At 41.8% G+C, this 27225-nt stretch overlaps 1 protein-coding gene across 4 annotated transcripts in view; it reads left to right on the top strand.

Annotated features, from left to right (window-relative positions):
- The first annotated feature begins 262 nt into the window (after positions 1-262).
- fgd4b (FYVE, RhoGEF and PH domain containing 4b) overlaps positions 263-27225 on the top strand; it is a 28907-nt gene continuing 1944 nt past the window's right edge. The window contains exons 1-15 of one of the 4 annotated variants that reach the window (XM_036577785.1): positions 263-339; positions 8724-8847; positions 9051-9321; positions 13061-13153; positions 13245-13390; positions 16134-16290; positions 16406-16544; positions 18309-18367; positions 18545-18691; positions 20024-20196; positions 20292-20322; positions 21957-22040; positions 23251-23376; positions 24923-25072; positions 25994-26134. In XM_036577785.1, the coding sequence (XP_036433678.1) occupies positions 273-339; positions 8724-8847; positions 9051-9321; positions 13061-13153; positions 13245-13390; positions 16134-16290; positions 16406-16544; positions 18309-18367; positions 18545-18691; positions 20024-20196; positions 20292-20322; positions 21957-22040; positions 23251-23376; positions 24923-25072; positions 25994-26134 (1908 nt within the window). In that variant the 5' untranslated portion in view covers positions 263-272. Of the gene's footprint in view, positions 340-3094; positions 3152-5788; positions 5839-8723; positions 8848-9050; positions 9322-13060; positions 13154-13244; positions 13391-16133; positions 16291-16405; positions 16545-18308; positions 18368-18544; positions 18692-20023; positions 20197-20291; positions 20323-21956; positions 22041-23250; positions 23377-24922; positions 25073-25993; positions 26135-27225 lie in introns of those variants that run through there. The other 3 variants (XM_036577787.1, XM_036577788.1, XM_036577789.1) reach the window with 3 other exon arrangements.

Genomic DNA, 27225 nt, shown 5'->3' with positions numbered 1-27225 from the left:
ATTCGTTTTTATTTTTATTTAGTTTTTCATTTTGTTTTTTTAGTTTTGAAAAATTGCCCTTTAAGTCCCTCCTATTTGGAGTTGACCAGTAGAGGGTGCAGGTGAGCTCCACGCTGATCCCTAATTGATGAACAGGTGTGACCTGCAGGAGCGTCAGAGCAGCATTCAGTCATTAGTGAGCTGGAGTCACTGAGATCTGAGGAGCTCGCGGGTTGGTCATGTTCGATAAGCTGAAGAAGAAGAAGGACGGTGTGAAGAGTGGACGTGTGGACATGTTCAGACACAGCGCGGTCAGGAGGAGACCTGGAGATGGACATGCTTTACCTGAACTGCTCTCAGGTGAGTTCACAGGTGAAGGTGTGAGACTCTGGTTCTGTTTTGATTGTGTTTTACTACAGAACCGCAGCAGGGTCAGATAAGAACCTCTTACAGGACAAGACTCCTCCTCCAGAGGGCGCTGTGTGAACTGCATGCCAAAATATTGACTTAATATCCCCAATAATGACTTATTTGCTTGAAGTGTTAACTTATTTCGAAGTAAGGACTTTGTCAAGATTTTGAGATACTGTGTTAAAATCTCAGGATAATTCGTCATTATAAGATACCAAAACGTTATTCTGACACGTGAGTCGTTTGAGAAAATCGTTATTCTGACATAGTTAACCAGTTTTTATTTTGAAATATAATGTTTCAAGAGAATAAATCAATAATTAAAGGAAATGTTAAACATTTCCAGAAAATTCACTATTTCAAGAAAATGATTCAATATTTTGGGAAAATGTCAATTTGAGATGTGATCAAGAAAATAAACTGATATTTTAAGAAAATAAGTCAATATTTCAAGAAAAGCCAACATCTTGAGAAAATGTAATTATTTCAAGATACTAATCCGTTGTTTTAACAAACTGCTGCTGAAATGGAAGAGAAAAAGGCACCAGTGAGAAAATCCTCCTCAATCTGCTGGAATTCCCTCCACAGTGTCCTGTTTCAGTGTTGGTTTAAACGTCTCTGTAAAGGTGAAGTTTAAACTCTGAAAACCCCAAACAGTGACAGATCTGACTGAGCTGCTGTTTCACTTCCACAAACTCTCCTCCAGAGGGCAGCACTGTGTCTCTGGGCTCAGCAGTGTTTGAGCAGATTTGAGACTGTAATTCCTCAGATTGAACAGCACACGAGTGGCCTGATCTCAGCCTGATCTCGGCTTAATCTCAGCCTGATCTCGGCCTGATCTCGGCTTAATCTCAGCCTGATCTCTGCCTAATCTCGGCTTAATCTCAGCCTGATCTCTGCCTAATCTCGGCCTGATCTTGGCCTAATCTCAGCCTAATCTTGGCTTAATCTCTGCCTAATCTCGTCCTAATCTCAGCCTGATCCCTCACAATATTGCCTGTTTATCTTTTTGCTGAGGCTCTGAGGTTTTTAACGTTCTGTAGACGTTCATTTTCAACATTCCTCTGCTTCTCACGGCAGTTCAGTCTTTAATCTTGAGCTCAGAGTTATTGTTTTTATAAATCTGCTTGCTTCAAAACAAATCAGGCTTTTGGTCTGAGATTTTGCAGTTTTAGCACAGCATCAGACATGTGGGTCATTCTGTGCCAATCAGACATTACAGTTGGAGAGGCCATTAAAGAGGAATTTCCAGAACGTTCAGTTTGTTCAAACGTTAATGTTTTATTCTCTGTTCATTAAGTGTCTTTATAGCTGACAAATCAGACGCTTTTCCAGTCAAATTTAACGCTGACAAAGATCCGCTAGCTGTAGTGTTTAACTCGAGCCATCAGCCGGGTCTGTCGGCTTTTTTGGTGAGTCATCTTTAAGTACTGTGTTTATGAACTTTACCAAAAAACATAAACATTCATAAACCATTAAATGATGGATGGTAGAGCCACAGGTGGACAATCTGTCCGAAACCAGTGCTGTTCAAAGTCGGCCGTTTGATTTGATTTGACCCTTTGAAACCCCCCCCCCACACACACACACACCCCCCACTCAACAAGAGAACAAACATTATTTACTTTAAATTGATTATTAAAGTCTTATTGTACTTTTTAAACTGTGTCTTTGAAGTATTTTAGTAACAAAATGCAGCATAAAGTTCTAAAACACATTTTTAGACTCCGTCTGAAGTCTGTCTGTCTGTATGTCTGTCTGTCTGTCTGTCTGTCTGTCTGCTTTATTTGTTTATGTTGTCATTTTGGCCCCTCAGCCCACCATAAACATTCACATTGGCCTTAGGATTAAAAGTCTGGGCACCCCTGGCTTAAATACAACATTACTTCCCTGTCCCGTCTGTCCTGTCCTGTCCTTCCCTGTCCCATCTTGTCCTGTCCTGTCCTTCCCTGTCCTGTCCTCTCTTGTCCTGTCTGGTTATGTTACATTTTAATTGTGTAATTTATTACTCAGAAATGTGATTTTATGATAGGTTTTTGCTCTGCAAGACTAAATTATAGAATAAATTATAGAATAAATTATAGAATAATCTCTCTCTCTCTGTGTCTCTCTCACTCTCTCTCTCTCTCTCTCCCTCTCTGTGTGTGTCTCTCTCTCTCTCTCTCTCGTCTTTCTCTGTTTCTGTCTCTCGCTGTGTCTCTCTCTCTCTCTCTCTCTCTCTCGTCTCTCTCTGTGTCTCTCTCTCTCTCTCTCTCTCGTCTCTCTCTGTTTCTGTCTCTCGCTGTCTCTCTCTCTCTCTCTCTCTCTCTCTCTCTCGTCTCTCTCTGTGTCTCTCTCTCTCTCGTCTCTCTCTGTTTCTGTCTCTCGCTGTGTCTCTCTCTGTCTCTCTCTCTCTCTCTCTCTCTCTCTCTGTCTCTCTCTCGTCTCTCTCTGTTTCTGTCTCTCTCTCTCTCTCTCTCGTCTCTCTCTGTTTCTGTCTCTCTCTCTCTCTCTCTCGTCTCTCTCTGTTTCTGTCTCTCGCTGTGTCTCTCTCTCTCTCTCTCTCGTCTCTCTCTGTTTCTGTCTCTCGCTGTGTCTCTCTCTGTCTCTCTCCTGTCTCTCTCTGTTTCTCTCTCTCTCTCTCTCTCTCTCTCTCTCTCTCTCTCTCTCTCTCTCTCTGTGATGGGAGGGGGAGCTCTGTGAGTTGGTGTTCTCTGTGCTGTGTGTTCAGCGGTCAGTTCCGTCTTCATTCAGGGCTGAGGTGATGATGCGGAGCTCTCAGGTCAGTGTCTGTTTTCTGTGCTGATGTAGTGAAAACTGTGATTTCCTGCTGGAGATAAACAGTCAGACCTGAATGGGTTATTCAGCGTTTTATTGGTGGACATTTTACTTATTTACTTAATAATCATCCAGTGAAAACCTCCGCTCTCCTGCTGCTCTTTCAGCTGAACTGACCCTTAGTAACATCTTTAACTGCTGAAAAAACCATTAGAAACCTCTGATTAAACCCTTTCTAATGGGAGCCATTAAATGCATTTAGAACCGGCCACTGGTCACCTGTTAAACCGTTAGTGTCTTTTACAACCCATTAAACAAGACAAAACACATTACAAACCATCAGGAACCAACAGAAACAATGGTTTCTATGGGTTTTTCAGCAGGGTCTTCAGAGTCTTTCTCAGCTGAGTGGTGTTGAACGATGGAGTCTAACCTGCTTTTGTCTGAGCTGCTTGGTTGTTTTGTCTGAGTTGTTTGGTTGTTTTGTTTGAGCTATTTAATTGCTTTGTTTGAGCTGTTTGGTTGTTTTATTTGAGCTGTTTTCTGGTTTTGTCTGAGCTGTTTTGTCTGAGCTGTTTATTTTGTATGAGCTGTTTGTTTTGTTTGAGCTGTTTTGTCTGAGTTGTTTGGTTGTTTTGTTTGAGCTGTTTTGTCTGAGCTGTTTTCTGGTTTTGTTTGAGCCGTTTTCTGGTTTTGTCTGAGCTGTTTGTTTTGTATAAAGTGTTTGTTTGTTTTGTCTGAGCTGTTTGGTTGTTTGTTTTGTTTGAGCTGTTTTGTCTGAGTTGTTTGGTTGTTTTGTTTGAGCTGTTTTGGTTGTTTTTGTTTGAGCTGTTTGGTTGTTTTGTCTGAGTTGTTTGGTTGTTTTTGTTTGAGCTGTTTGGTTGTTTTGTCTGAGTTGTTTTGTTTGAGCTGTGTAGTTTTCAGTAGTACAGTAAAGGCCGGTGTGATTGTTTGCCGTTAGCTGAAACTGCCCCGCCCCCGGTTTCAGTTTTACATCTCATGATGCTGAGAGGATGTAGATTCACTCAGGAGCGTTGGGAATGGAGAAGTTCTCCACAGAGCCCTACAGAGAGAGGAGCTCTGCGATCGAGAAGTGAAGCGTCAGATTGAGGAAGTGTGCCGAGTTCGGAGCGTCGGCTCAGGGTCACACGCTGACGGCTGGTACGGTTATACGCCAGAGCTCTTATCAAAGAGGAAGAACGCAAACAGAGTTCTTTGTATTTCTCAGCCATGAGAAACAGGAGCAGCACAAGAGAACAGTAACGTCGTGAATCCTCTGCAGTGGCTGCTCTTCAGTTTGGCATGAACTCCTCTCTGTGTTCAACAGCCAAACACATCCCTCTCTCTCTTACAGTCCCTGACGTTCTTGCTATCAACCAACAAACTGCGAAGCACTAGCACGGCTGCGTCCCAAATCACAGTGTGTAAAAACAGTGCACCTTCAGAAGTGTGTTCATTAGCGCAGTATGTAAAGTGTGGAAGCGTGTGGTTTGGGACGCAGCCAAACCATTTAATCCTCTGATTGAAATTTTGAAATTTGGTTGAATAATGAGATTGTGATTTAGTTTAGATCCAAATAATGACTGATAACTAAAAAATAAGTTCCTACTCTTAAAGAAAGTGGTCATCAAGTCATGTTTTGAGAAAATATGATGTTAATTTAAAAAAACTGAGACAGTAAGTAATTATTTTGACTCTGATTGGAAACATGGGATGGGCGATTGTGGCAAAAATATCACAATATAAATATATAATATACAACATGAACCACATTTATTTGTTTTCTGAGTTTGATAAGTAGAAACAAACAAAAAAGATGATTGCATTTTAAAAATGGCTATAAAAACTATGACTACAGTGATTTTATTGAATGTATCACACACTGTACAGTGAAGCAGGACTAATTATGCTCTCTTTATGATGAAACGTGTAGTCAGTGTACTGACGATATCCACCATAAGCTCAGAAAGGCCTAAATATGCATCACAGTAAAGATGATGTATCTTCATAATGCTCACCTCTAGTTTAGAACTGGTGTGGTTTGTGAAACCTCTGTTAAATGTTACTGAGCACTGTCTGCCTGATGGAGATCTGTGGTCAGCATCAAACCAGGACTGACCTTTCAGTAACAGAAGCCACAACACAAACAAATTATTTTAGCCAGAGGTAACAGCCAAAGAGTTTCACAGCAGTTTGGGAAAGAAAGCAGTCTTTATTTAGACCAAAGCTGAGAGTAAAATAAACAGTCTGAGAAAACAGCAGCTTAAAAGACTGAAATGAACTGGTTCAGTTTTTTATTGTGTTCAATCAGCTCTGATTGGCTGTTTGTTTTCCTCACTTTCTTTACCGAACAGTCAACAGAAGTCTTTAACGTTTGGCAGGATTCTGGCGAAAGTGATTATTCTCAGGGAGCGGAAATCTAAAATTCCACCCTCATTCAAAATATGAGTCAGATGGGTTCCTCTATACACCTGGAGAAATTCTGATATATTAATACAGCTATATATTAGTATATACTGTATATTAAAACACCTGAATCAACTGTGGTAATCTGATGAATAATTTCCCTCCAAACTGTCAAAACTGTAATATTGATCTTGTTTTATATTGTTAATTACTGTTTTTTGTCTTAGGTTTTCGGTGTGGGTTGCTGCGCTTACAGTTTATCAGCTTTGACTTCTTCGTTCCTCTGTACTGTATTTTTATGGGGTTTATTCTGTACCTTTTGTCCAAAAATATCTTTTAAATCATCAAAAACTCTCAGGTCTTCTCTGTGTTTTCACTTCTTGTTTCACTCTGAGCTGAATCTGCTTTTGGCTCCTTTACAGTAAATGAGTTACCCGCTTTACTGGGTGTTTATTTGGCAAATCCACTCCAGATCTTTCCACTTTTCTCCTCTGATTACTCTTCATTACCGTCTGCACTGTGTTTGTGTTGCAGTTTCACACTTTAGATTTGGAGGCGTTTGATAATAAAACTCCCTCTGTGGATAAAATATCACCCAAAAACAAGACATAGAAGAATTTATTGGCTCTCACAAACGGATCCAGAGTTCCTGCAGCATCGTAAATTTAGAAATGTACTGACTGAGTTACAGTTTATTTGTATTCAGCTGGAAGGAAATCAGTTTAGTCTCTGTTGAGAAGATAAAGCAACAAAAACAGAATTTTCAGTAGAGCCATTTAATCATGCAAAAGGTTCTTTGAGTGTTCATGGTTCTATATAGGACCACTTTCTTTACTAAAGAACCCTTGAAGAACCAAGGTTAAATATTCTAAGTGTAGCTTATCTTATCTTATCTTCTCTTACCTTATCTCATCCCCCACCACCCCCACAACCTCTCCCCAGTGTCCTTTAGTGGGTTCTGTACTTTCAGGACAAACAGACCAACAGAACCAGCTGTTAGGAGGTAATGAGGCTCTGTTCTGGTTCTGGTTCTGTTCCGGATCTGTTCTGTTGAGGCTTGTTATTATTTATTATTAGTGGGTAACCTGCACATCTGTGAAAGCTCCATTAACCCTGAACTCATTTTAGATCTTTCCTTTTAACAGCACTTAATTATGTTTTGAGGACTGAAAATACAAACTGATCCAGATTCGAAAGCAGATTATTTTCCAAGTCTATTTTGCACACATTTTCACTGAGAGACCGTTCAGGGCCGAATTCCAGGGACTTCCAATATTTTTTCCTTAGTTATAATTTGAGAAGTTCAAGATCAGATTTTTCACAAAATCATATTACAGAATCAAATCTGACCTTAATTTAGGAACCTTAACTTACAGCATCTTAGGTTAAAAATGTTAACCTACTCAGTAGAAGCCGATAATCCACTTGTCACGCTGACATGATAATAAACTCACACAGCTCAGTGTCCTCATTATTCACCACCATCACTGCACTGTTTCATTAGACACGTATTCACCAACATTCGCACAAGCAGGTAATACGAGGGAACGCTGGAGAACATGTCTTCAGTGTTTGGGCCCTTTTTTATAGTTTATAGTTATAGTTTCTGTAATCCCTGAACTCTCCAGTGGAAAACAATGGCAAAATATGTCAATGAAAGCCCTGAACTGATGCACAGCTGAGGATTTGTGTAACAGAAGAACAGCAAAATTCCACTTTCAAAGCTGGATCAGTGTCTTCAGCCCCCAGATGATCATTAAATGCTGTTGAAAGGAAAGATGATGTAACACAGAGGTAAACATGCTCCTGCTTTCAGTTTAATACAGTTAAACAGAATTTACTCATCACTGCTGTCTGTTTTTATTAGCGCTTCGCACCTTTTTTGGAATTTAATTTGTATATTGTAATTTAATCAGAATGCGTCTCGAGGTACATGCAGCCACAAAAGTAAGAACATGCAGTTCATGATTCTACCACCAGGTGGAAGCATTTAGCAGAGCTTATTTACTGAAGTGACGCTTCAGCCAAAAATCAAATTTGCACAAAATTCAGCCGAGATATGTTCGATGTCCCGAACACCAGGCTAACATAGCTAACCAGGCTAACTGATGCTTGAAGCCACCACTTTATCATGCAAGTCATCACATCACCTGAAACAAAAATTAAAGGGCCCAAATCATTAAAAAACCTTTCTGAAATAAATTTAATATGTAAACACTGCAAACAATAACACTTCAAAATGTACTGTTCGCTCCACCGTCAGTCCAGAAAAATAAACTCAAAAACAGACCATTTAGTGATGTCACAAAAAACCAACATATGTCATACCTTACTAGTTTAGCCCCGTCCACACCCCGCACCCTGAGCCGCAATACAGAACAGCCAATCGGAACAGAGCTCATTTACATATATCAGTGTTAAAGGCACAGTAACAGAAACAGCCTGAATATAATAAGTGGACCTTTTATATACTTAGCAACCACCTGGGACACCATAGCAACGGCCTAGCAACTCCTTAGCAATCACCTGGGAAACCATAGCAACCACCCAGCAACACCTTAGCAACCATTTGGGCCTAGCAACACCTTTGCAACCACCTGGGATACCATAGCAGCGGCCTAGCAACACTTTAGCAACCACCTGGGCTTAGTAACAACTTAGCAACCACCTGGGACACAGCAACCTAGTTACTCCTATGCAACCTCCTGGAATACCATAGCAACAGCCTAGCAACACCTTAGCAACCACCTGATCAAGCTAACTTAAAACTTTCCCATTGTATTTGTTTTATTGTTATTTTTCTTTTATTTTATTATTTTATAATTTTGTTTATTATTTTCCATCTTCATTTTTATTTTATTCAATTATTAATTCTTCTTAATGATTTAATTAGCCTGTTTTAGAAACCACTCTTTTAGTCTTACAGTGCCTAAACTTTACTTTGTCTTCAGTACTTTCAGTTACGTCCTTCATGATTTCTCTCAGTTCTCAGTTTCTCTGTTAGACTTTTATAATTACAGAATTACATTTACTCGCTTTGTCCCTCTTTCTTTGTTATAATGCTCAGCTGCAATTTGAGTGAGGGTCACCCTCAGTGTACCCCAGTTTAAATAAAGGTTGGTTGATTGATTGATTGATTGATTGATTGATTGATTGATTTTGTGCTGCAGTGCTTCCAAAGCCAGAGCATCTCCAAAGTGCAGTGAAGAGTTGGGAGGTTTGTTCAGGCCAGTGTGGAGCAGCTGTAACAGAGATGAGCGGAGAGGAAGCTGCAGTGGAAAAACATCAGCACAGGTGTGGCTGTGGGTGCAAGTGTAAGCGTACCTGCTGAGGTGTGTGTGTGTGTGTGTGTGTGTGTGTGTGTGTGTATGATAAATAGGACAGTGAAGCTCTGTGCGCTTCCTTCTCGTCTGCCACACTTTCACTTCCTTTCGCGGGTGCTACAGTTGCTTTCAGTACCACCCACACAAACACTCTCCCTCTGCTCTGTGCTCCAGCGCTGAGGACCACAGAACCGGTTCTGAAGCAGCAGCAGCTCCGCTCAGACCGTCACGACCGCCTGGAGATGTGACGGGCGGTCGGCCTATGGAGGATGTTGGAGAGAGAGAGGCCAGAAACTCTGGGCCAATCCTGCTGCAGCACCGCTCAGACTCAGAGCTCGCAGACGTGAGGACGCAGACAGAGGAGGGTAGAACCCTCCTGCAGTACAGAGAACAGGAGACACACATCAATGAGCAGGAGGAGAACATGGAGGAGGACAATCCTAAAGTGAGTACAAACATATTTACATACAGGAATGTGCAAAAGTTTTAGGAAACTGAAAAAATTCAAATTTAGCTGCTTGTCTGGTCACTCAGTGTTTATTTGCTCTGAAAAATGCCAATGTTAGAACAAATGCAAAGAACATTAACACAGTAAGTACACACTTAAAAAAGATGGTTCTTCGAGTTCTTTAGTAAAGAAAATGGTTCTATATAGAGCCAGGAACACTCAAAGAACCCTTTGCATGCTTAAATGGTTCTTTGCATCATGAAATTGTTCATCTGATTGATGGAAAAAGTGTTGTATATGGTTCTACATAGAACCTTCTCAAAAAGGGTTCCATATAGCACCAAATAAGTCTGTTACAAGCTTGATATCATAACAATAACCTAACTCATTGTTAATAAGTGCATATATAAAATGTGTCATGTATGCAGTCAGTTAATGTATATATCAAGTATAGTACAAACACAGTCAGTGAGTATGTATATTAAATATATGTATACAGTCAGAGTGCATATATCATGTATAGAATGAGTGTATATATCAAACGTATCAAATATATCATATATAGTCAATGAATGTATACATTATATATACAATTATGTTGTGTGTGTGTGTGTGTATATATAGTCAATGACTGTATATTATATGCATCATATATAGGGTCAATCAGTGTATACTGTCTATATTGTCAGTGATTATATAGATCATATGTATCACATATGCAGTCAGTGGGTGCTTATATCAAATATTTCATAAACAATAAATCAGTGTATCCTGGAGGTTAGGGAACCAGCCCTGTGACTGGAAGGTCGCTGGTTCGATCCCCTGAGCCGACAGTATGTGACTGAGCTGCCCTTGAGCAAGACACCTAACCCCCAACTGCTCCTCAGGCACTGTGGACAGGGCTGCCCGACGCTCTGGGCAAGTGTGCTCACTGCCCCCTAGTGTGTGTGTTCACTAGTGTGTATGTGGTGTCTCACTGCACGGATGAGTTAAATGCAGAGGTGAAATCTCCCTGTTGTGGGACTAATAAAGGTCACTTAATCACTTTTTTAAGAAAAAGAGCTGTTTTCCGTGAGCGCTATCTCTGTATTATGAACAAAATCAGTATGCTCTCCACCAAGCTCCGCCTTATTTTCTTATCACTTCTTAGCAAGCGTTCCTATGTTCCTGTCATTGCCTCAAGCCTTCAATTTGCTATCTGTACCCGTCAACGTCTTCGGTAGTTTGAGTTTTATGTGACTCAGTGTGAAAACAGCAACAAGATCCAATCAACAGTGACTGGTTCTTAGCTGACCTATGGATTGGCCATAGACTGAACGTCCACTGTGTTTAGAGTAGTATGAGAAGCTATGCTAACGCACCCAAAGCATCTCAACGTCTTGCAGTACACATACTATAGGCTAACATACCACACTGATGATATATGTGTGAAAGTTTATGAGTGTAATTAACAGGTTATGCTTGCAAAATGAAAACCTCATAATTCGTCTTTTTGCTCGTAACAGTGTTAGCTTTACCGTCAGGGTTAAGTCTAGTTCCTGTAGCTGCTCAGTTTAAGCTATAAGCTCCATAGTTGGCTATTTTGATGACGAGATGAGAGAGTTTTGTATTACCAACTCTGTCCTTTAGCGTGCATGAGAAAGTTATTCATTAGCATATTGGTGAGACATTATCATGTAGCAAGCTGGAAATCAACATTCATTGGGCTGCATTTTGTCCCATTAACTGTATGAGTAGCCTACTTTACCGCTAGCTGGGGTTTGGTAGAGACAGACTTTTTGAGTAATCCGTAAAGAGAGAGAGAGAGAGAGACAGAGAGAGAGAGAGACAGAAAGAAGTAAATGGAATAGAATCAGTATGAAATTATCAGGTTTCATCATGTATTTTCAGTTAGAAAAATAAATATGTGAATATTTAGTTAAATATGGTAAATAAATTTAATTAAAAGAGGGAACTGGAGTCAAGTCAGTTTTTGGAACAATAGTAGCAGTTCTGCCAGAAAGACTCCGGAGGCAGGAGAGACGGAGGGCAATTCTTTTAATCCTAGATGGGATTTTACAAATTGAAAGATGATAATTCAGTAGAAAGAGTGTTTTGTGTGGGGCCCCATCCTCGGTCCAGTTCTTGGAGTGTCTAGACCCTCACTGTTGCTGCTGGATGGAGGTGGCAGAGGTGGAACCTACCCTTGGAGAATAGGACAGGTGGTGGTGGGGAGGAAGGAGGGGAAAGCAGCACAATAGGTCTGTAAGTTGAGTCATTTTAAAGAAAGCTGCAGGCCTGTGATTGGTCAGGAGTAGTGAAGCATTAGACGTAGCATTAGAGTCTTCCTGGCAGAGCTTTCACTAAAGCTTCCATTTTGGTGGATGGAGGGATGGAAAAGGAACAAATGAAAGGAAAATGGTCATCACTGATGACGTACTGTGATGTCATTACCATGAACGCATTTACATTTTTGGCCTACTAGCGGTTCAGGCCCGGTTGTTGAAGGCTGTCAGGAAGTGAATGAATCACTGCAGTGTCGAAAAGATCCACACATCTGAAAGGAGCAGCTGAGGTTTATACTTCCCAGTGTTCCTCAGGATTTCAGTCTAAACGAGTTTGTTCCACATTTCAGCTCTTGGAACAGCTTTTTGAACTTGCTGTGCCTCAATTCGCCTGTGAAGGAGTCAGCCAATCAGAACAGAGGCCACTTACATATCGTCACAAAAAAGAAAAACTGTACAGAAGAAGCCTATGGAACTCTGGCGAGGCTGTGAGTTTGCTATAATTTTCTGGATTGTTATCTCAAGATGACAAGATAATTAAGTCATCATTTCAAGATAACTTAACTGTCTTATGAACTCAAGATAAATTGTGTTTTGATCTCGCGATAATGACTTGTTATCTCAAGATCATGATAATTGAGTTGTGATCCTAAGATAACTTTATCTTGTTCATAAGACAGTTAAGTTGTTATCTTTAGATCATGACTTAACTATCTTGTAATCTCGAGATAACAAAAGTCATTATCTCGAGATCACAACACAGTTAAGTCATGATCTCAAGATAACAATCCAGAAATTCTAGCTACCTCGTGGCCTCTCTGGACCTCTGTAAGAAGCAGAAAATATTCTTAACTTTAATGAAAGTGGATTTTATTCATTTCGGACTGTTTCTGTTGGTCTGTTAATCTTGAAATGTTTACAGCGGCTGGTATTTTCAAATTATGCATAAAAATGAGAGTTTTTCTTCCAGCAGCTGTATATTAGTCTTAAAGGCAGAGTAACAAATCCGCTTCCTCAGGGATAAAGAGAAGCTGTAAATGTTGATGAGAAACACATTTTACAACTGGAGTTCAGGGAAAAACTATAAATATGAGAAAAAATGTAGAGCAGTTGTGATGAGGCGGCTCGAGGCGATCAGCTGAAATACGCAAAGGTTTATAGGCAGCGTGAATAAATAAATAACCAACCATTTCATATTAAATTGCTACAAAGCACCTCCCTGTGATGCGTATTCTGATCGTCTGGTTTGCGTCTCAATTCTTTGAACTAAGCCTTTTTGCATCTCGCTGACTTCCTCTGATCACCCTTATACACAGAAGCTCTACCACGGTGCAGAAATAGGGGGCAAGAAGTGGGCCATAATTTCAGTATGAGCGTAAGGAAACATGTTGCTAAGCTCTCTCTCTCTCTCTCTGTCTCTCTCTCTCTCTCTCTCTCTCTCTCTCTCTCTCTCTCTCTCTCTCTCTCTCCAGGAAGAGACCAATGAGCAGAAGCTGTATAAGGTAGCCAACGAGCTCCTGCTCACTGAGAGAGCCTATGTTACTCGCCTCTATCTGCTGGATCAGGCGAGTCAACATTTCAAATGACAAAGCAAAATATTAGTGGGACTGAATGTGTTTCTGTCCCTGATCTGTCTGTGTGTGTATTTATCTGCAGGTGTTCTGTGCTAAACTGACCCGGGAGGCGGCGAAAGGTACGTTTCCTGTGGATGTAGTGAAGGGCATCTTCTGTAACGTGGCCTGCATCTACGCCTTCCACAGCAAGTTCCTCCTGCCTGACCTGGAGACCAGGATGCGCGAGTGGTAATCACAAGCACTTCAACAAACAATAAATGGTCAAAAGTATTGGCCTAATTATCTGCCTAATTATTGAGTACAGGTGTTTTATTGCTAACAGGTGTATAAAACCAAACACACAGCATTCCAGTCTCCATAGACAAACACTGTCAGTAGAGGGTCGTACTGAAGAGCGCAGTGACTTTAAACATGGCTCTGTCACAGGATGCTAGACCTGCTAGATCTGCTCCGGACAACTGTAACTGCTGTTATTGTGAAATGGAAGCACCTGAGAGCAACAACAGCTCAGCTGCTTCACTCACTACAGTTTTCCAAACTGCCTCTGGAAGCAAAATCAGCCCAAGAGTTGCGCATCTAGAGCTTCATGAAATGGGTTTCTATGTCTGAGCTGCTGCACACAAGCCTAAGATCACTATGCTCAATGCCAAGTGTCGGCTGGAGGGGTGTAAAGCGCCGCCACTGGACTCTGGAGCAGAGGAACCGTGTTCTCTGGAGTGATGAATCAGCTTCTCTATCTGTCAGTCTGATGATGAATCTGGGTTTGGTGGAGGTCAGGAGAACGTTACCTACCGGAATGCAGAGCCAACAGTACAGTTTGGTGGAGGAGGGATGATGGGCGGGGCTGTTTTTCAGGGTTTGGGCTCTCAGTTCCAGTGAAGGGTGATGTTGATGCTGCAGCACAAAGACATTTTACACAGTTATCTGCTTCCAGCTTTGTGTCAGCAGTTTGGGGAAGAGCCTTTCCTGTTCCAGCATGACTGAGTCCCTGTGCACAAAGCAGCTCCATAAAGACATGGAGTGACCAGTTTGGTGTGGAGGAACTCCAGTGGCCCTCACAGAGCCCTGACCTCAACCCTGCTGAACACCTTTGGGATGAACTGGAATGGAGATTGTGAGACAGGCCCCCTCGTCCAACATCAGTGCCTGACCTCACAAATGCTCTTCTGGATGAATGGACACAAATTCCCACAGACTCTCCAACGTCTTGTAGAAAGCTTCCCAAAAGACTGGAGGCTGTTACAGCTGCAAAGAGGGACAACTCTGTAGTAATGCCCATGGTTTTGGAATGGGATGTCCGGCAAGCTTGTAAAGATTTGATGGTTCGGTGTGTCACTACCCGGTTTGGACCACGCATGTGCAAAAATGTATGTCATTTCCGCTGCTGTTTTTTACGGCTGCTGCCTGATATCAGCTGTGTCTGAAATATAATAAATGCTGCTGACTCATCATGAGTGTTTTGAGGCAGTAAGGCAGCCAGTCATATAGCATTAGCGTCTTTATTCCAGACTTTTAAGAAAGTTTGGATACATCTATACTGCCTTGAACCTCAGTCAGCATTTCACATAATCATTCAATTCAGACGTGACTGGTTGCCTCACTGCCTCAGAATACTGTGTGAGTCGGCAGCATTTATTCTATTTCAGACACAGCCGATATCGGGCAGCAGCTGTAAAACAGTAACGGAAATGACATAATTTTGCACGTGTGGCCTAAATCGGGTTTCCGGTTCAAATCGGGTTGTAACAAGGTGTCGACATACTTTTGGTCATTTAGTGTACGTCCTGATTCACCCTACCTGCAGCTCACCACTACAACCACTGCTATATCTGTTATAGCATTTCCTGTAGCCTCAGTAAAATCAGCTGTAGAGCCTCATTTATAAACCTTTGTACAGTGGACGGCGTACAAGCTGAGGGGGGTTTAGTGGACGGCGTACGAGCTGAGTGGAGTATAGTGGACGGCGTACGAGCTGAGGGGGGTTTAGTGGACGACGTACGAGCTGAGGGGAGTTTAGTTGACGACGTACGAGCTGAGGGGGGTTTAGTGGACGGCGTACGAGCTGAGGGGGGTTTAGTGGACGGCGTACGAGCTGAGGGGGGTTTAGTGGACGGCGTACGAGCTGAGGGGTGTTTAGTGGACGGCGTACGAGCTGAGGGGTGTTTAGTGGACGGCGTACGAGCTGAGGGTGGTTTAGTGGACGGCGTACGAGCTGAGGGTGGTTTAGTGGATGGCGTACGAGCTGAGGGTGGTTTAGTGGACGGCGTACGAGCTGAGGGGGGTTTAGTGGACGGCGTACGAGCTGAGGGTGGTTTAGTGGACGGCGTACGTGCTGAGGGGGGTTTAGTGGACGGCGTACGAGCTGAGGGGGGTTTAGTGGACGGCGTACGAGCTGAGGGTAGTTTAGTGGACGGCGTACGAGCTGAGGGTGGTTTAGTGGACGGCGTACGAGCTGAGGGGGGTTTAGTGGACGGCGTACGAGCTGAGGGGAGTTTAGTGGACGGCGTACGAGCTGAGTGGAGTATAGTGGACGGCGTACGAGCTGGGGCGGGTTTAGTGGACGGCGTACGAGCTGAGGGGGGGTTTAGTGGACGGCGTATCTACTACTACTGCATGTGGAGATTCTGCAATGCTAAAATTGATTTGTATCAATTAGAATATTTAACTTAATCAAAAGTCTGGACTCATTTTCATGCCTTCATTTTGTCTAAAATATAAGTTTATTGTTTTATGGTATTTATTCCACTGCTGCGATAATAATCCCTCCAATTACGTTTGTGTGTGTTGTATTATTTTACCACAAAACACTTTAAATGGCACCCAAATAATGTATTTGAGTTTAAATGAAGTTTAAGATTTAATGACGCACTTATTAATTTGTTAAAGAATCTTAATGGAATCAAAATCTTTGAGGCTAAGATTAACACTTTCAGTATCTACTGGTCTAACTCCTCCCCTCGTCTGTGTTCAGGGAGAGCAGGCCTCGGATTGGGGACATCTTAGAGCAGCACGCTCCGTTCCTCAGGATGTACGCAGAGTACGTGAAGAACTTTGACAACGCCATGGATCTCCTCAAACAGTGGACCGAGCGCTCAGCGCAGTTTAGCGCCATCATTCAAGAGATCCAGGTGTGTGTTCTGAGTGCCCAGCAGCCTAAATCCGTTTACCCTCCATTTAAAAACAAAGGACCAGAAAGTGGTTCTCGTATGAGACTGTTTGGTGTGGTTTTATGTTCCACTGCAGAAGCAGGACATCTGTGGCAGCCTCACTCTGCAGCACCACATGCTGGAGCCTGTGCAGAGGGTTCCTCGCTACGAGCTGCTGCTGAAGGACTACCTGAAGAGACTCCCGCTGGACGCTCCTGACCGCAGCCAGGCAGAGAGTGAGAAACCCAACTTAACTTGCACTATACGGAATATTTATTTGTAATCAGGAACTACAGATTAAACACTCAGCCTTTAACAAGCAGAACCTTCTTTGCTTTTTTGTTTTTTTCTGTGTTCTTTAAAGCTGCACTGTTAAGATTTTTTTGTTAAAATTAAAAAAAGTGGTTATTAATCCAGGTTTACATACTCAGGCTGTTATTAATCCAGATTTAGACACACAGACTATGATTAATCCAGATTTAGACACACTGGTTACGATTAATCCAGGTTTAGATGCTCAGATTAAAGTTAATCCAGGTTTAGGTACTTGGGCTGCTGTGATTAATCCAAGTTTAGACACTCGGGTTACGATTAGTCCAGGTTTAGACACTCGGGTTATGATTAGTCCAAGTTTAGACACTCGGGTTATGATTAGTCCAAGTTTAGATGCTCAGATTACAATTAATCCAGGGGTAGGTACTTGGACTGCTGTGATTAATCCAGGTTTAGATACTCAGGCTGTGTTTAACCCTCAAATTGTGCACATGAAAGCAAGGTGTTTATGCTGAACAGCTAATTGCATGAAGCAAGAAGAGGAGTCTCAAAAGACAGAACAAGAAAGATAAACCTGAATATGTAGAAATCAAAGCATTTATAATGGTAAAAACAACATGGTCACCATGGCCACCAGGGTCAGACTGAACTAAGCTTAAAGTCAGCTGGATAAGTAAGAAACACTTGTGGCAGTAATTGTTATGAATTAGACTCTAATTTTACAGTACATCAGCTAACAAGATGGGGGACCCCAAAAAAGTCCTGCAGAGGGCCCCTAAAGGGCTGGAACTGGCCCTGTCTACATGTTTCATGCAATTACACATTTCCACCAGAGAGGTCTCCAAATCCCCAAATCGTACACAGTGCAGCTGTAAGTCACAACTCATGCTAATAAAGTGTGAAGATTTTTGTTTGTTTGTTTCACTTTTTCAGAAATTGGGAACATTTTGTGGGATGGATCAGTGAATTTGTAGGATGTAGATTTTTAAATGTAGCCAGGATGTCATTGTCTCTGAAATACACACCAATTCATCTGCTTTACTTATTCTACTATGTTACTGTACTGTAAACTGTTTCGCCCACGAGGCTGCAGCAAGAACAATGAGTCCATTCGGGCTCTTCTAACTTTGTCTGAACCCTTCGATTTCACTTCCACTGTCGAGTTTTGCAGTTTAGGAATCACTTCTCTTAAAGGGAAATTCCGCTGATTTGTGAAAAAAACTGCATAATTACCTGTTTAAGTTGTAAACAGAGTCATTCAGAGTCATTTAGAGTCATTCAGAGTGGTTTGGTTTGAGACACTCTGTTCTAGATAAACATACCGAGTCAGAACTGTTCACAGTGGTGGTGATAGGAACCAGACGTCCACCTCTAAAAGCTCCCTCACAGAAAGTTCCTACATGAAATGGTTATGAATTCACTGCCTGATGACTGAGACGCTGTTTTATGATAGATTTTGGTCCTAAACGTCCATTCATGGTGGAGGGATACATAACGTAGGGAGTTCTGATAAAAAATAGTCCCCAAAGAAAACGTTTTATACTATTTTGCCATCATCAACATTCTGTACCTGTATCAACATGTAGGTTCACTAGTCGCATTAAGTTTATCTATAATGCAGCGTTTCACATTAAACCACTTGAATGACTTTATTTACATCTCACCACCTGAATTACAGATTTTTTTTTAAAAAATTGATAGAATTTCCCTTTAATATTTCTCCACAGAGTCTCTACAGACCATCTCCATGGCTGCCACTCACTCCAACAGCGCCATCCGCAAAATGGTGAGTGTCCCACTGCGACCTTAATTAACCTGGTGCTAATTGCAAGATGCTCGTTTATTCACATTAATCTTGCTAATAGTTTATTAAGAGGCAACTAAACCTCTCACGATGGCAGCAGTTTCCATTTGAAAGCTCAGGTTTGAGTATGTGATACCTGATTCTCTGCTGGTTATTCAGGAGAACCTTAAGAAGCTTCTGGAGATCTATGAAATGCTTGGAGGGGAGGAGGACATTGTGAACGCCTCCAACGAGCTCATTAAAGAAGGCCAAATCCTGAAGCTGGCCGCCAGGAACACCTCAGCCATGGAGAGATATCTCTATCTGGTAAGACTCAAGTGGCACAGCTCACTTCATAAGTGAACGTATACAAAGAGAATCTGTGGAGTTGAAATACCTGTCGTGTGTTTGAGTCTGAGAAAAGCTCAATATGAAGTGCAGTAATGAGACAATTATTGAGTCGAAGCAATACTGAGAAGTCTTTTCACTTAACTTGCATAAACCTGCCGGCAGCAGCTCAGTTTGTGAAATGTTAGCGCTGCCCCAGTCTGGCCCAGTCTGGCCCAGTCTGCCCCAGGCTGCCCCAGGCTGAGCGCTGAAGAAAACAGCACTTAGTTTTTTTTGATCACAAGTAGGATGTTATTTATGATGCACAACCTCAAACGTTCAACTGCTTAAAGGGCCCATATCAAGGAAAACTGAATTTTTGATTTTTAAAAAGGAGTGTAAAAACATTGCTAAACTTTAAAAACATACCATTCACTCCAGTCCATACAGTCCACATATGGAAACTAAGCTGCAAAAACAGCCTGATTTGATTCACTGTTTCTGTGATGTCACAAAAAACAATACATTTTGCTTATATCTGCCTATTCAGCCTACAGCAGTTTAGCTCCACCCATTCATGTTTAAGGTATAAGAGTGTTTGAGCCCAAGATAAAAAAGTTGAAAAGGGATTGTGTAAAATTGGAGTGTGACTGTTTGTGATAAATAAACAAACATCGTTAAGAGAAACATGCAGAGTCTTAAGACTTACTAATCAGGCCTTAAACTCTCTCGTTTTCACTCAAAGCAGTGGTCTGACACCTTCACTCCACTGTAAAATTGCAGCAGTTTAGCTCCGCCCACTCATGTGGAAGTTAGGAGTGTTTCAGCCTGGACTGCTTTTCGAATGAGGTGCAGCCAATTAGAACAGAGCTCATTTGCATATGCCAGTCTTAAAGTTGCAGTAACAAAATCAGCCTGTTTAATTTTAAGGGGTAAAAAGAGGGAAAATGATGATGTAAAAATGATTAAAAAAAGACTGATTTCACTTCCACTGTCGAGTTTTGCAGTTCAGGAATCACTTCTCTTAAGATGTAAACAGTCGTTCAGAGACATTTGGTATGAAACGCTGTTCTAGAGAGAACTGTTCACAGTGGTGGTGATAGGAACCAGATGTCCACCTCACAGAAAGTTACTACAGTAAATGGTTATGAATGAAGGGATTAAAAGACATTGAAAATTATCATGTAAAAAATATTTTTTAAAAAAATTTTGACTGGTTGGTTGAATAAACTCAACAAAAGCAAAAGTAAATCAAACTTGGGATGAAAAATAAAGTACAAGAAAAACTTGCTGATCAGGTGTTAAGCTCTGTCTGTCTTTCTGTCCGTCTAGTTCAACAACATGTTGCTGGTCTGTGTGCCGAAGTTCAGCCTGCTGGGTCAGCGGTTCACCGTGCGCACTCGAGTGGGCATAGAGGGCATAAAGGTGGTGGAGACGGTGAACGACGCCTACCCTCACACCTTCCAGGTGTCGGGCAAAGAGCGCACGCTGGAGCTGCAGGCCAGGTGAGCTCAGCTCTGACCCCTCTCTCTGTCTGGATATCTGAGGAGTTCTGACTAATAATAATATTAATAATCACTGCTCTCCTCTGTACACGCAGCTCTGAGCAGGACAAAGACGACTGGATCAAGGTATTTATCTTCACATACACTCCAGGTCTAAAGTGTGGAAATCAGATCTTTACCTTTCAGAAATGTTTCCCAACAAACCACACGACATCTAGTTTAACCAGAGAAGTTTGTTTTGGTCTGCAAACCCAATTCTAACGTCGACACAGTAGCAAATAAAAATAGAAAGCAGTGATTTATAAATGCTCTTTTACCTGTATTTGAACAGAACAGCACAAAGACAAGATAATTAATGTTTTTCTTTGGCAACTTCTCAGTTTTCTTGTAAATATAAGCTCATTCTGAATTTGATAGCTGGGACAGGAGGAATTTAAAGTCTTAAACTGGTGACGTAGTCACACCCGGATATAAAAAAAGCATCCAGGAAAGGCTGAGTGAGGAAGGTTCATTCAGAGTATAACGTTCTAACCATGGACTGCTGAGTGAGGAATAGAACGTTCAGTCATCCATCACTGTGCGCTGCAGTCATTTTTTGAGTAGTTTTTAAACTTTTGTCACAGAATATTGAACACATCGTGATCCAGCACAGTTTTATAAATGTTTTATAAGCACTTTTTTGTCCTAAATTACAGGTTTAGGAGTTGAATGCATTCTTCTGTATAAAAATGTTTCAGCATTTACAAACTATGATTTTGCTCAGATGCTCCCTATTAACCCATTCATTTTGGACTCAGGAGCGCCCTCTAGTGTCAGATAAACCCCGCAGACATTACTAAGTGGCAGTTCTCCTCTCTACACGTTCTCTGGCGAAGCTAATTTGGGGCTCAGACCCGAAAAGCTGTAAAGCTGCTTTGTGGCACTCTGTAAAATACGCTGTATAAATCAAACTCATCAAATATTACTTAAAAATTTAAAATAGTCTGTTTTTACAAAGTTAGTGCTGCATCCAAACTTTCATTCTGTAGTTTATTTGTTTATTTTTAGGATCCTTATTAGCTGCTATTGTGATAGCCACTATTCTTCCTGAGGTCCAGTAGACAAATCACACATCACAAAAATAGTGTGGTAACAATTAACAAAACAAATCATACAAAACGCAAGAGTACAAAAAAATCAAGAAAAACAAAGAAAGAAAACTGAAAAATAAAAAGTTGACAATGTAACCATAACATAGAAAAGATGACTAAAATCTGAAAAATCACACTGAAAGAAAAGATCATGTGTATATTTACAAAAACTTTATTTGACTGTATTCTGGTAAATATCTCCATTCCTGCCACCTCCACCATAGTGTTGTTGTAGCTGTCAGGGACCGATCAACTTAACTGGTCTCTAAATCTGTTAAATGGTGTTTTTTTTTTTATTTAATCAGTTGTTAAACATGATTTAACCCTCAGTTCTAAGCAGTGAGACTGGTAGGGAATTCCACTCCTTTACGGCTCTATAAATTACTGCTCCACACATGTAGTTATTTGTAAATATTGTAAATATTTTTTTGTTGTATATCTTGTTATATTAGTTTCTCTTCCTTTTACTTGCTCCAGTTGATCAGAGAGATCTGCTGGATATTTTTGTTCATAAGTATTTTTAATAAGTTGAGTAAGAATCACCTGCCACCTGTAGAGCTTCTCTTTAGATACTAATATTCTGTAATAGCTTGTGGTTTGTGGAACTGGAGATGCTCTTTCTGTCTCCAGGCTTTCCAGCAGACGATACAGACGTTCCAGAAGAAGAATGAGACGTTCAAGTCTGCGTCTAAAGAAGCAGAGGAGGACGTGTCTGTAAGTACAGTTTAGTGTTTGTGTGTATCAGAGTAACTGATTACATTTACTCGAGTACCTGTACTTCAGTAAGTACTGATGGATTTGTTCTCCTGAGTATTTTCAAATCATACTTCCACTTCTACTCCAGTGTATTAGCGAGTAAATGAAGGTACTTTTACTCAGTTACATTTTGGCTGTTTATATTTAGTTACTAATTCCTTTTTCTGTTTAATTTAATTGTGTTTTAATGGTGACGACGTCTGTACTGCTTTGTGTTCAGTGACATCTCTGATTTTGGAGCTTTAGCGTTTTATTTTAGACCAAAATAATCTTAAAGAGGAGAACAGAGCTGTTCTAGAGAAACTTACCGAGTCAGAACTGTTCACAGTGGTGGTGATAGGAACCAGACGTCCACCTCTAAAAGCTCCCTCACAGAAAGTTCCTACATGAAATGGTTATGAATTCACTGCCTGATGACTGAGACACTGTTTTATGATAGTTTAGAGAACTTAAACTCCATTCATAGTGGAGGGATACATGCAGGGCGCTGTGAGGCAAAATAGTCCCCAAAGAAAACTTATTATTTCAGATTTTCCACTATTTTCCATCATCAACATTCATATAAACTCAGAAGACTCGTGTAGGTTCACTGGTGGTTCTGGATAGTAAATAAAATGTCTATATCTGTGTTGTAGTCATGGCGACCCCTGGTTCCTATCACCACCACTGTAAAGAGATCTGAACCATTTCACACCAAACCACTCTGAACCACTTTAAGTAGTTTTTGTCCTGATACTATTTTTATTTCTACTCGAGTTGTTTTTTGGAAAGGTGCTTTTACTGTTACCTGAGTATTGTTTGTGTCTGTGTGTGTCTGTGTGTGTCTGTCTGTGTGTGTGTGTGTGTGTGTCTGTGTGTGATGTGCGTGTGTCTGTGTGTGTCTGTCTGTCTGTCTGTCTGTCTGTCTGTCTGTGTGTGTGTGTGTGTGTGTGTGTGTGTGTGTGTGTGTCTGTCTGTCTGTCTGTCTGTGTGTGTGTGTGTGTGTGTGTGTGTGTGTGTCTGTCTGTGTGTGTGTGTGTGTGTGTGTGTCTGTGTGTGTGTCTGTGTGTGTGTGTGTGTCTGTGTGTGTCTGTCTGTCTGTGTGTGTGTGTGTCTGTGTGTGTCTGTGTCTGTGTGTGTGTGGTGTGTGTGTGTGTGTGTGTGTGTGTGTGTGTGTGTGTGCGCGCAGACGGAGGAGCTGGGCCGAAGAGCCCCTCGCTGGATCAGAGACAACGAGGTGACCATGTGCATGAAATGCAAAGAGCCCTTCAACGCTCTGACCCGCAGAAGACATCACTGCAGAGCGTGCGGCTATGTGAGCGAGACCACAGACTGAGAGTTACACAACAAAAAGATGGTTCTTCAAGGGTTCTTTACTAAAGAAAATTGTTCTATATAGAACCATGAACACTCAAAGAACCCTTTGCTTGTTTAAGAGGTTCTCTGCATCATGGAATGTTTCTTCAGATTGATGGAGAACGTGTTGCATGTGGTTCTATATAGAACCTTTTTGTGAATGGTTCTATATAGCACCAGAAAAGGTTCTTGTATTGTTACAAGCTTGACATTGTAACAAAAGAAGAATCTTTTTTTTTTCCTTTTTTTCTCTATAGAACCATATGCAGCACATTCTTCATTAAGCTAGAGAACCATTTTATCCTTCTAATCAATCAAAGGGTTCTTTAAGTGTTCATGGTTCTATATAGAACCCTTTTTTCTTTACTTTATTAGCATGTATAGTATGCTACTGTTACTGCTATTTCTGGACAAACTTTATGCAAATGAGCTGACGACCAATCAGATATGTTGATATGTGGTGCTGTGACGGTCACACGGTGAGATTTAACACTGAAACACTGAGTGTGTTTACATGCACTCAATAATCCGATCCTAATCAGATTTCTGCAGTTATCCGATTGTTGAAATGGTCATGTAAGCTCCATACTCCGATCTAGAAATCCGATTAAGGAATCTGATAAAGAAACTGGATTTTATCTCAGTAATCAGATTTCTCAGCGCATGTAAACTATTACTCTGATTTCTATCAGATTTCTCAGTCTGCGCGAGATCAGACAGTGGATGTCTCGAGATGCAGCAGAACACTGTTGGAGCGGCGCTGAAACCAAACGCAGAATAAAGGATTTAAATATTCTTCATCTTCTAGATGATGTTTAAAAAAAGCCGCGGTGTGAAGTTTGAGTTTTACGTTACGATTACGTCGCATCTTCTTCGGTGAGTTGTTTGGCTGGTTGTAAAGCAGAAATCTGATTACTGTCTGACTCATGTAGACCTGGAGTTTCCCCATTATCTGATTACCCAAGAGCATATAAACATGTTGAACGGATTGCTGACAAAGTCTGATTTTCTGCAGTTATCGGATTATTAAGTGGATGTAAACACACTCCGTGAGTGGGAGACATAACGGTTGATACAAGCATCATTATTACACTAGATTAGACTTTTTAGGTTTGAATTCAATATTAAGCTGCTTTGGGACCCTCAGACTTTCTCTCTTTGACTCTTAACTTGTGTGAGTTTTAGTAATGACCCCAAAGTGCCCAGCAATCACAGCAGAGCAGCAGATTTAAACATATCAAACTCCACTCTAAAACTAACACACACGACTCTTTACTGTACTCAAATCACTCTTTCAGGTTCAGAACGATTTATTATTATTTTTAACTCTTGGTATCCTGAAATCAGGAGATGTTGCAGCCCCCCCACTTCCCACATCTCAGTATACAGAACCGTTTTCTTTACTAAAGAACCCTTTAAGTGTGCAGGGTCGCTGATCTTCACTATCCCATCATGTTCCCACTCTGAGCGGCAGTGTGTGAACCGACTGCTGTGCTTTGCTGTAGGTGGTGTGCTGGAGGTGCTCGGACTACAAGACCCCTCTGGAGTACGACGGCAACCGGATGAACAAGGTGTGTAAGGACTGTTTCTCCATCCTGACAGGAAGAACTGCGAGCGAGGAGCGGAGTGAGGCCAAGAAACGAGGCATCCTGGAGGTGTGTGTGTCTCTATCACTGAGGACAACATAATGCTATTTTTGTCTCTTTAAAGGGAAACTCCACTGATTTTGTCAAAATTCCCCCGTAACTCAGAGTGTGAGACGTAAACAGAGAGATTCAGAGTGGTTTGGTGTGAAATGGTTCAGATGTCTTTACAGTGGTGGTGATAGGAACCAGGGGTCGCCATGACTACAACACAAATATAGACATTTTATTTACTATCCAGAACCACCAGTGAACCTACACGAGTCTTCTGAGTTTATATGGAATGTTTATGATGGAAAATAGTGGAAAATCTGAAATAATAAGTTTTCTTTGGGGACTATTTTGCCTCACAGCGCCCTGCATGTATCCCTCCACCATGAATGGAGTTTAAGTTCTCTAAACTATCATAAAACAGTGTCTCAGTCATCAGGCAGTGAATTCATAACCATTTCATGTAGGAACTTTCTGTGAGGGAGCTTTTAGAGGTGGACGTCTGGTTCCTATCACCACCACTGTGAACAGTTCTGACTCGGTAAGTTTCTCTAGAACAGAACGTTTCACACCAAACTGCTCTGAACGACTCTGAATGGCTCTGTTTACATCTTAACTATTTAATTATGGAGAAATTTTAGAAAAACTGGTGGAATTCTCCTTTAACACCTACAAAGAATGAATTCAAGCAAGCAATCTGGTGTTCTCTCTCTCTCTCTCTCTCTCTCTCTCTCTCTCTCTCTCTCTCTCTCTGTCTGTCTGTCTGTCTGTCTGTCTGTCTGTCTGTCTGTCTGTCTCTCTCTCTCTCTCTCTCTCTCTCTCTCTCTCTCTCTCTCTCCCCGTCTCTCTGTCTGTCTGTCTGTCTGTCTGTCTCTCTCTCTCTCTCTCTCTCTCTCTCTCTCTCTCTCTCTCTCTCTCTCTCTCTCTCTCTCTCCCCGTCAGATTGAAGCGGCTCAGTTCTCGGGCAGCAGTCTGGTGTGTGGTTTTCTGCTGTACAGTGAGAAAGCTCGGCCGTGGCAGAGAGTCTGGTGTGTGATTCCTCAGAAGGAGGCTGTGGTGCTCTATGTTTACGGTGCTCCACAGGTGAGTCTGCATCTCACAGCAGCAGCTCGATTTCATCCTGTCAGTGTTTGGAGACTAAAACCTTTTAAACCGGCTGCTTCTGTTTCTCTGCCTTTAAGGCTGATATTTGTAAATGCATAATGAACATGTGGTCACTCATTTATCCTTCTTAGAGCCCAGGAAACACCCACTCAACATTTTCAGCCAGAAAAACAAGACTGTTCTGTATGAAATGTAGTGATCAGTAAGAGACACTGATAATGTTGCACAAATATCACCCTGTTTACACTGCACTGACCGCCTGGGTCTGTTAGAGAGAGTTTAAAGCTCTGCTGCTGGTTTTTAAAGCTCTAAATGACCTAAAGCTCCTGACCGTCTGTCTGTTTATGATCTCAGATCTGCAGATTCTGACCTTCTGAACTCCTTCAGTGAAACACAGAAAACGTGGAGAGACTCTTTCAGTTATTCTGCTTCTATGTGGGGTTTGTAGGGGTTTGCAGGGGCTGTGTGGGGTTTTAGAGGTGTTTGCAGGGGCTGTGTGAGGTTATGTGGGATTTGCTGGGGTTATGTGGGGCTGTGTGAGGTATTATGGGATTTGCTGGGGTTATGTGGGGTTTGCTGGGGCTGTGTGAGGTTATGTGGGATTTGCAGGGGTTATGTGGGGTTTGCTGGGGCTGTGTGGGGTTATGTGGGATTTGCTGGGGTTATGTGGGGTTTGCTGGGGCTGTGTGGGGTTATGTGGGGTTTGCTGGGGTTGTGTGGGGTTATGTGGGATTTGCTGGGGTTATGTGGGGTTTGCTGGGGTTGTGTGGGGTTATGTGGGATTTGCTGGGGTTATGTGGGTTTGCTGGGGCTGTGTGGGGTTATGTGGGATTTGCTGGGGCTGTGTGGGGTTTGCTGGGGCTGTGTGGGGTTTGCTGGGGCTGTGTGGGGTTATGTGGGATTTGCTGGGGTTATGTGGGATTTGCTGGGGTTATGTGGGGTTTGCTGGGGCTGTGTGGGGTTTGCTGGGGCTGTGTGGGGTTATGTGGGGTTTGCTGGGGTTATGTGGGGTTTGCTTGGGCTGTGTGGGGTTATGTGGGATTTGCTGGGGTTATGTGGGATTTGCTGGG

The sequence above is a fragment of the Colossoma macropomum genome, unplaced genomic scaffold (genome assembly GCF_904425465.1).
Source record: "Colossoma macropomum unplaced genomic scaffold, Colossoma_macropomum, whole genome shotgun sequence".
NCBI classification, from domain to species: Eukaryota; Metazoa; Chordata; class Actinopteri; order Characiformes; family Serrasalmidae; genus Colossoma; species Colossoma macropomum.
Note: the sequence above shows the minus strand (reverse complement) of the source record. Positions and strands in the feature narration are given on the sequence as shown.